The sequence below is a fragment of the Papaver somniferum genome, chromosome 6 (assembly GCF_003573695.1).
Source record: "Papaver somniferum cultivar HN1 chromosome 6, ASM357369v1, whole genome shotgun sequence".
NCBI lineage: Eukaryota > Viridiplantae > Streptophyta > Magnoliopsida > Ranunculales > Papaveraceae > Papaver > Papaver somniferum.
In genome coordinates, this window is record NC_039363.1 from 135840289 (window position 1) to 135850193 (window position 9905).

The 9905-nt window shown below is 38.3% G+C and overlaps 2 protein-coding genes across 3 annotated transcripts; one reads left to right on the forward strand and one right to left on the reverse strand.

The window, feature by feature from the left end:
- Window positions 1–832: 832 nt before the first annotated feature.
- LOC113289429 (root phototropism protein 3-like) lies at window positions 833–3921 on the forward strand. 2 transcript variants are annotated; one of them, XM_026538678.1, is made up of 4 exons: window positions 833–1485; window positions 1637–1710; window positions 1799–3070; window positions 3175–3921. In XM_026538678.1, the coding sequence occupies exons 1-4, from the start codon at window positions 1458–1460 to the stop codon at window positions 3724–3726; spliced, it is 1926 nt and encodes a 641-aa protein (XP_026394463.1). In that variant the 5' UTR covers window positions 833–1457; the 3' UTR covers window positions 3727–3921. The 2 variants fall into 2 exon arrangements, with proteins under 2 accessions (XP_026394463.1, XP_026394462.1); XM_026538677.1 differs by having other exon boundaries at window positions 836–1485; window positions 1641–1710.
- Window positions 3922–4573: 652 nt separating this feature from the next.
- LOC113289430 (transcription factor bHLH143-like) lies at window positions 4574–7767 on the reverse strand. Its single transcript, XM_026538679.1, has 4 exons — window positions 7613–7767; window positions 6836–7451; window positions 6555–6714; window positions 4574–6442 (listed from the first exon to the last, which is right to left on the reverse strand). The coding sequence occupies exon 4, from the start codon at window positions 6423–6425 to the stop codon at window positions 5382–5384; it is 1044 nt and encodes a 347-aa protein (XP_026394464.1). The 5' UTR covers window positions 6426–6442; window positions 6555–6714; window positions 6836–7451; window positions 7613–7767; the 3' UTR covers window positions 4574–5381.
- Window positions 7768–9905: the final 2138 nt, after the last annotated feature.

Sequence of the window (9905 nt, forward strand, 5' to 3'; positions counted from 1 at the left end):
AATACTAGCTAGCATACATTTTTCCAAAGGAATGTTTTTATCAAAATTTAATTAGTTGGTCCCTCTTCCTCCCTACTCAAGACTTAAGAGACCATGCCATGAGTAATGGGTGAGGTTGAGCGTGGGCATAACTGCAACTACATCACAGTGGAAGTGTATACTATGTGGGGTCTGTCTCTCGCTCGCCAGCTAAAAGAACACCTTCTTCATTCTTTTTTCCTGTTGAAACAGCTCAAAGAACAATCGGTGATACCCGTCAAGTGATACGTTGCAAATTTGTTTGGCAGTATAATCTAATTTGACATTTGTTCGGAGTATATTTTAAGCGCTTGAATAAGTAGATCGATATGACATTTGTTTACTACATTTGTTCGGAGTATAATTTGACATTTGTTCGGAGTATACAAATCAACTTTAAAGCCGTGGGGCTAAAACATTGAATGTGAATATCTGCTATAGTCCTCTCTGATCCCCAATGAACACAACTACTCTAATCTAGATGGTTGAACGTTGAACGTACAGAGGGATGTTTACCAATCGTACCTACTACCCAGAAAAACGCCTCAACTCTCCACACCACAAGTTTTAGGCACGTATCGTCATAACCTTCTGATGTAAATCATCACAAGAATTACATAGATCATCAAACAAAATCTAGCAAGTATTGTCACTTCTTATCATTGTACTGGTGCAAACTGCAAACCAAACAAGCACGTGAAATTGTAAAGCCTGTATGCATAGTAGGGTAGGATGTCCGGCAGAGTAATCCCACTAAAACATAAAGAGAGGTATCCAAGTTCAAGCTTTTTTTAAATCCTCCGTAGCCACAATCGATCTCGAACAGTTAAAAGAAGTGTTGATTCATTCCAGTGAAGTAAATGTAACGGTGAAACTTTAGTGTTCCTATGAATTTCACTGTTACAAATATGTAACCAATGTCAAGAACTACTCTAGATGTTCCTCGGGATTCGGCTTACACCTTCGGGACAACATTGCTACAGTTATTAACCCAGACATTATGAGAGAGAGAGAGGATCAAACTCATAAATAACTATTATAATGCTTCATATGGGAAAAAAGAGGACTCAAGATAGCTAAAAAGAGTGAGAATGCTGAGAAAAGATCCAAAAACACTACTAAGACCCATTACTACACAGCCTGTAAGAGTTTTTGGAAATCCTCTTAAACCCGACATCTCTAACATAATTTGAACCATGCCCATGTGAGATTTTCGTGATCTTGCTCTTCTTGATCTTGTTAGTTGAAGTATTTGGGTATTTCTTTGATGCCATGTTCTGGTATTCTTGAGAGAAAGAAAGAAGCATAACAGGAAAACTAGCTAGCTTGCTACTCAATTTTCTGATCTCCCATAATGTGGGAATCGGAGAGTGAGTCGGGTAGAGGGAGAGATTACGGGAACGAAGTGGTTAGTACGAGCAAACACGGTGTCAAGACGGATGGATTTGAAAGAAGGGATCATTCTTGGTAACTTCAAAACTAATAGCAGTACTTAACATTTGTTTCTGTCTGAATTCATAAAAGTGTTCTGAAATCCTTACAGATCCAAATATGTACCTAAATTTCATATAATTTAAAGCTGTTTAAATTCACACTGACGGTGGTTTTCTTGTGTAAGTTAGGTATGTCGCCACGGATGTACCAAGTGACCTACTTGTTCAAGTTGGAGATATTGGCTTTCATCTGCACAAGGTACAGTTTTTTTCTTCAACTTCTATAATTTATTAAGATTTGAATTCAGGACTCATGTTTACATGTTTGTGTTTCAATGTCTATATAGTATCCCCTGCTCTCGCGGAGCGGAAAGATGAATAGAATCATATATGATTCACATGAAGCAAACATAAGCAGAGTTGAGTTCGACGATCTTCCGGGAGGCTCAGATGCATTTGAACTTGCTGCAAAATTCTGTTATGGTATAGCGGTTGATCTAACCGCTGGAAACATCTCTGGTTTGAGATGTACAGCAGAGTATCTTGAGATGACTGAGGATCTGGAAGAAGGAAACCTTATATTCAAAACAGAAGCTTTTCTTAGCTATGTTGTGTTATCATCTTGGAGAGACTCAATTTTAGTATTGAAAAGCTGTGAACATCTTTCTCCATGGGCAGAAAATCTCCAGATTGTCCGAAGGTGCAGTGAATCCATTGCTTGGAAAGCTTGCACCAATCCTAGAAGTATTAGATGGGCTTATAGTGGGAAACCTACGAGCATTTCCAGTCCCAAATGGAATGAAATGAGCGAATCGAGTCCTGGTAGAAATCAGCAAGCACCGCCGGATTGGTGGTTTGAGGATGTATCGATCCTCAGGATCGATCATTTTGTGAGGGTTGTCACTGCAATTAAAGTGAAGGGTATGAGGTTTGAATATATTGGAGCTGCAATGATGCAGTATGGCTCGAAATGGTTACCCGGTATAACTAAAGAAGGATCAGGAGATGAAGGCAATAACAGTAGAGACAGTAAAAGCAGCTGCAGTAGTAGTAGCTGGAATGGTGGGTTACACATGATTGTCGCAGGAAATAAGGAAAACCCGCCAAATCTACAGATCAAAGAGCAAAGAATGATCGTTGAGAGCCTTATTAGTATCATTCCTCCACAGAAGGATAGTGTTTCATGCAGCTTCCTTCTGCGGCTTTTGAGGATGGCAAACATGCTAAAGGTGGCTCCTGCATTGGTTACTGAGCTAGAGAAACGAGTCGGAATGCAATTCGAACAGGCTACTTTGGTTGATCTTCTAATTCCTTCTTACAATAAGACTGAGACTTTGTATGATGTTGATCTTATTCAAAGGCTTTTGGAGCATTTTCTGGTTCAAGAACAAACAGAACCTTCAAGTCCCAACAGGCAAACATTGTCTGATAAACTCAATTATGAAGGAAGGGGCAATGCAAAGATGAGAGTCGCAAAGCTCGTGGATAGTTATCTCACAGAAGTGTCGAGAGACAGAAATCTCACCTTGACGAAGTTCCAGGTCTTGGCAGAGGCGTTACCAGAATCCGCAAGAACTTGTGATGACGGTCTTTACCGCGCAGTAGACTCATATTTGAAGGTAATCCAACTCACTCTCACATGTAGCTTTCCCCAATTGTGCTCCTCATATATAGTACATGAATGCCTCCTTAATAAGCTTTTAATTAACTGTCAACTCCTTAGGCACATCCAACACTCTCTGAGCATGAACGGAAGCGAATTTGCCGTGTGATGGACTGCCAAAAGCTCTCAATTGACGCCTGCATGCATGCTGCACAAAATGAGCGTCTCCCACTGAGAGTAGTGGTACAAGTTCTTTTCTCTGAACAAGTTAAGATAAGCAATGCTATAGCCAACAACACACTAAAGGAGTCGGGTGAATCTCACTACCAGCCTCTAGTCACAAGCCGCAAAGCTTTGATCGAAGCCACCCCACAATCATTTCAAGAGGGATGGTCAACAGCAAAAAAGGACATCAATACATTGAAGTTTGAGTTAGAGAGTATGAAAACGAAATACCTGGAACTCCAAATTGACATGGAGAATTTGCAAAGGCAGTTTGATAAGTTGTCAAAGCAGAAGCACTCATCTGCCTGGACAAGTGGCTGGAAGAAGCTGGGCAAATTGACCAAGATGACACCTTTAGAATCATCAGACTTTGGGTCTCAGATCCCGACTGTTCCTGCCGAGCAAACAAGAAAAGGCCCCAGAAGATGGAGGAACTCTATCTCCTAAAAAGTGAGGACTGGAACACAGTCTCTGGGCCAGGAGAAAGAGAAACAAAATTATCTTCATTATCAAACTAATTTGTTTACATTTGCTGTATGTAATTCAGTTTCATTTGTCTTGTTGTTTCTCCTTCAAAGGAAAATCTTGGTTCCCCAATTCTATTTTGAGTTAATTCCTGTGTTTGCCTCAGGTCTCTCGTTACTGCTATTGCATACTGAAAAATAAGATTGTCGTTGGGATGCCTAGAAATGAAACCTAAAATCTAAACTTTCCATGCATTCACATTTCAGGAAACGACGCTGTCATAAACGAGTCGAACCCTGTTGTATCAGCAACAAATGTCATCAACATACAGTAAGTTTTATGGACTATCCCCCTCCTGAGGCTTGTCCATCATATTGATAACCACACGTTCTGTTGCACAGAGATTCTTCACAAGCTTAAATCTGAAGCCGCTTACAGCCGTGGAAGAATGAGTAAATCTATCTCCCAGATGTTCAGGGGTTTGTTTTTCCGATAACACGGAGAAATCCTGGAATATGTCCTGTTTTAAGGTTCACCATGGATGTATCTTTTGGAGCATCCTACACTAGTTCAAAGTTGAAATATCCTCCTAGTCCTAGCCTCTTACACAAGTCTGTCGGCCATAGCATTTAACTTGCAACCACGACTACTCAACAAACTAAGAGCAATTATGCTTCACAAAAAAACAAGTAGGAGCAATTGGGTGGGGATTCAACTTTCGATTTCAGTTCTAGACCCACTTCGATAACGTTCTATATGATGTTTTGTGGGCCTACACCCACAAAACACCATCGGACATACTCATACACAACTAAATACAAGATGTTGGTAACATTGAACTCGCACACAATGCAATTTCATTAATGAAGAAATCAAATACATTCACACCATAATACATAAATTGGGAGACCATTCCGAAGAAGATGATAATGTCGTTCATAACGCAATACATCAACTCTTTCACAAGAAAGCACAACCCCATCAAGGCACTCATCTGCGCAACCTTGTATATTACAAGGGTACAAAACAGTACACAAATCAACTACTCACACTTGTTTTTAGTTTATTTAAAATGGACTACTGAATAATACCAGTACCATTCTCAAACACACAAATTCATCTAAATAAAAGCTTTTAGAACCAAACATTTCATGTTCTGGTTTGACCTTACCCATAATGATATCATTTCTGAGTGCAGTGGAGAGTGGGAGGCAGAGAAGCCCGACCACAGAGGATAATATATTTAGAAGTTGACAAACATAAAATGGCTGAATTTGGTAATGGTGGTGGTAGGTCCTCAAGTTCACCAAAACTTAGCATGCAGGTTTTAACTGGGCACATCCCAGTAAAACAGTTTTCTCAATCATATGCCCACCAACAAGATGAGTCGAACAATTTCCTCCTAATTAGAAATCGCGAAAGAAGACTTACAGTAATCAAAATGTGAGTGCTGATACTGATTTTCTAGACATCCAAGCATGCAGGATTAAAAGAACTTCCTTCACCAAGCTACCACCCCCCTCTCTGCCTCCTCAAAAGTGTACTCGTTTTTTCAGGTCAACCACTGTTTATTATGCAAACCGAATCAATCACACAATCAATCAAGCTACTATTACTACTAATCTTACTGATAGGGATCACTTCATTGATCTAGCTTTAAACTTTAGGGACTTGATGTATTGGATAGCTTCATCAATGACCATAATAGCATCCTTGTCTTTCCCACCTGGAATTAGGTTCTGCAGAATTCTCACGGTCTCCCTTACCCTCTCTCTCCTCAGCCGCTTATTAACTGGTAAGGATTCCATATCTTTTTGTCTCATGCTGCCTCCAGCACAACTTGATTCAGCATCGTCGTTGCACTCCACTGAGTGATTTGCTAATCCCGAACTTGCAGTGTCCAAAAGTGATGCATTATAATGGTCTTCCTCCAATACTCTCTTCCTTTTAGTAGGACAAGCAGAACTAACAATGTCTACTAAATTTTCGCCAACCTCCTCAAGGTCCTGGCATCCAATCACATCATGTGGGGAATGGCCCGTGCTAATCTCTTCATCATCGGAATCACATTCATCATCAGAGTATAATAGTGCATTAAGCTCTTCTGTATCTTCGTGCATTTCACTTTTATCCCCAGATTCTTGACTCTCCTCAAGAGGAACTGAGGCTACTTGACCATGAGGGATCAGCTCTCTGTTACTTGTAAGGTCATCCTTCTGCGACCCAGTAATGTGCAATGATTTTGCACCATCATGACATGGGTGTCGAACATTTGAACCAACTGCCGAACTGTAGAAGAGGCTTGTTTGATCTCCAGACTGATCAAAGACAAGGAATCTCTTCTGGTCAGACCCAGCTAGTGAACTGGGTACAGCCCCTGCACCACATCCATCTACGCCACCATGCCGATAAGGGGAAGAAGCCAACTCTTTGGGTGCAGAGTTTGGCAATGGAGTTAACGTCTGGCGATGGCGAGGTAAGCAATAGAACCAGCCATTAGGTTCATTAACTTGCCCAATCTTTGATTGAGGTAAGCCAGCAGCATTGTATCCCAGCAAAGATGCATTCCGAGGAACCATACTGGGGTACCGGTTTGTATACGTCCTCAAATAATCACCGGGATTTGAATCTAATGTGAAGCCCGGGCTGTTAAGGTTGGATAATTGCAAGTCTTTTTCCATCCAACCAAATAAATTCCCTACAAAATTAAAAAGAGCGTAAATCAGCACAGACTGTCAGTTGCAATATCCAGTAATACAAAAAAATAAATAATAAAATCTAGTAAGACAAGTGAAAGATTAGAAACATACCGGTAAATAGAAAGTAATTCTTCAAGGGAGAGATTCTGAATACTTGATAAACTTCCAATAAAGAAAAAGAAGAATAGAACTCCTGAGTAACTATAAAAATGACAAACAGACTCCAAAACACCTACGTCACTGGTTTAAGTAAATGTCTAAAATATTCAGCCTGCAATCAACGAAAAAAAAAAAAGGAAATTAAGCAAGCATTATATGAACAAATCTTCAAGACCAAGAAGCACAGATAATATGAGTACATAAACTGAGACAAGATTAGGTGTGTGACAAACCTGGCAATCTTGCAATGGTTGAAAGCATGCTATTACTTTAACTATAATTGTGGTGTTTCCTGCGACACCCGTCTCGTGTTTCAAAGCTCGGAATTTTGATTGACTAGCTCTTTGACACACCATAACTCCTTGACAAACCCTTTTTATAGCAAAACCCACCCAAATAAAACTACAATTCTGGTAATGAAGTTAAAATGACCGTGACAAGAAACAAGGTTCAAAATACTTGACAGTGAAACTTTAACAAACAAAACTTAGGATATCAGATAGACAGGATGGAATTGTAACAGAAGTTTGAGAATGAAAATAACTAAAACTTGACAGTGAAATGTTAAACAGAGAAAGCTTGGTATTCAAAGAGAAACGTTATCAGATAGCTACCGAATTTTGCTAAAAGAAATTGGATCTGAGAGACAAAGAGAAAGAGAGAGAGGGGACTGAAAGAAGGTGAAGCAAGAGAGGAAATCTACAAAATAACTCTACAAAACAAGTTCAAAGAGACGGCTTTACGGAACACATCGACTGATAAACTCAACCACCGCATGCTGTTCTTCTGTTTATATAAAACTTTATGAACTAGCCACAATTACTTTCTTTCAAAATTCTCCTTCACAACCTGAAACAATTCCAATACATTAAAGTCAGGTTCTTGGTAAGGAAATAAAATTGTAGATCCATATAACCACAAGAAAAAGAATCAAAAGCAAAAAAAAACTTAACAACATTACATGAAATCTGAAAAAAACAATGACTAATAGAAAATCAGATATTACTTACAGAGAAGAGAACAGTGGATTTTTTAGTAAGATATTACTTGCTGTTCTTCAAAATTAAGAAGATCTTTGAAAAATCTTTTAAGGGATGGAAAAAAGAAGGGAGGAGGAAAAAATGAGGAACTTTTTTTTGATTTTGAGAGAAAGGAGATGAATGAATGAAGAAGAGTTAACAAAGAGAGTGAGCGTTGAAAGTGAGGATTATATAAAGAGGTAATGACAAAACTACCCTTATTTGTGGTGGTGGGGAAAAGTAAAAACAGATAGCATTCGTGGATCATAATTCCAGTATACTAATGGGATTAAAGAAAAAAGAAAAGTAGTAAAACCCCTTTTAATTATGAATGGTTAAATCATGATTTCTCTGGTTATTTTTTCTTAATACTTTAGTTTTCTTTAATGAGTTTCTTTTGACCACCATTGGAACAATGGAACCCTAGGTTTTGAATCCTTTTTTGTTTTTCCATCTTTGTGGAGTGCTGAGATGAATAAATTGACCACTTGGGAGAATCTTCGAGTTGGGAATATATGATGGAGTTGTTAGTTTCATTTACCTACTACACTGGTAAAATTTGGGTTTGTTTTGGGGGACACATTTGAGAATTTTATTCGGTCGATAATGCAGATTTGATCTCTAGATTTTGTATAATTAGAAAGGAGAGACGCTTTTTATTAAGAATTCGATAAACTCCGAGAACAATTACTCGAATTTCTTTGTCATGGAAAATGAACAACTGGAGTAGTCAATCTCAATCGAGACGTCCGAAATTTTCTTGTATCAGTCTATGATCTTTCCAAAATCAAGAAAATTGAGATACTCACTAAGTCGGGAAATGGTATGGAAATCAATTACAAAATATCAAGTAAATCCTAAAAAAACTCGAATTCTTTCGTGTTATGTGAAGTTGTGAATCATATTACGACGAGAAATTTGCAGTTAATCTAAAATTTCTTATATCTTCGTTTGCTCGATTAAGTAATATAAATTTTGATATGGGGCTATGAAGTTTTACCAAAACTCTTACTAAGATAAAATTGTTAACGTGTTTCGCTCCCGTCTAAGATGAGACCAATGTAGTTAATTTCGACCGAGGTCTCGTCGAAATTACGGGTTTCGGCACCCAAATGAGATAACACGCACAATATCGGTGATATGGCATTTGACTAGAAATTTCGGCCTACATGGTCGAAATGAAGGTGGTAATTAAAATTTACCTAAAGTATAAGGGCAGTTTAGAAAACTGATAAGCGTGGTAATGAAAATTTACCTAAAGTATGAGGGTAGTTTAGAAAATTTAGGAAAAGGAAATGATTAAAGCCCTAAAAACGGACCCTCTTCTTTTCTCTTCTTCTTAATCTCAAATCAATCCTTAAACGGCCGTAAAATTACATTTTTTTTACTCTCATATTAAAATTTTTATGGTTCTGGAGCTTTCTATATATCTTGAATGAATATTAATTTATTTTCTTTCTTTTTTCACAGTCGGTGGTAGTCCTTACATCTCAACATGTGCAATGTATAACAAACGTTCGATATAAAAAAATATAGGGATAAAATTTGGAACCAAGATTCCTATGTTAATTTTCTGGATACAATCATACCAAGGTTAGTCGAGATTCCAAATTGACTACATTAGACAAAATCAAATCCAGTTTCCAATGGACGAGACCAAAATCCGATATCAACTGCATTCACTGAACTATCCCAAAATAGTTGATACGTAGGTTTTGTTAGGTTGGGTAAGCGTTCTTTTTTTTTGTTTTTGTTTTTTTATAGCTTGGAACAGTGTTCTTGAGCTACATCCTTAACTCCTTATAAGGAATACGTGGTTCGAACACTTATCTCCACGGTGGGAGGGAGCATGTGACCACTTGATGGTTGGCTAGCTTGGGTAAGCGTAGACTTCCCTTACCACCATGACCATATGTAACGTGTGATACAGTGAAAAATCAGCAAACATGATGGGTTGCCTTCATGCGAGGAAAATGTGATTATGGAAGACGATTACAGGTTTTATAGCGAGTACGTGTAGAAAATGGGATGGACAACCGTACGACAGTACAATTGATTATTGTTGGATTACTAGTTGGGGTGTGTTAGTTGATAATTATATTATACTTAACTTAAGCGTGCTTATACATTGAAGTAAAAGTCTTGATCTAATTATTAACATTTGTGACGATCAAGGGGTTGGAGTCTTGTGATAAAAATAAAACATCACATTCTTCGCACCTAGGAATATACCACAGTACCTTCTCACAGGCACGCTTGTCCCAAAATCGTTTGATTAAGGCAG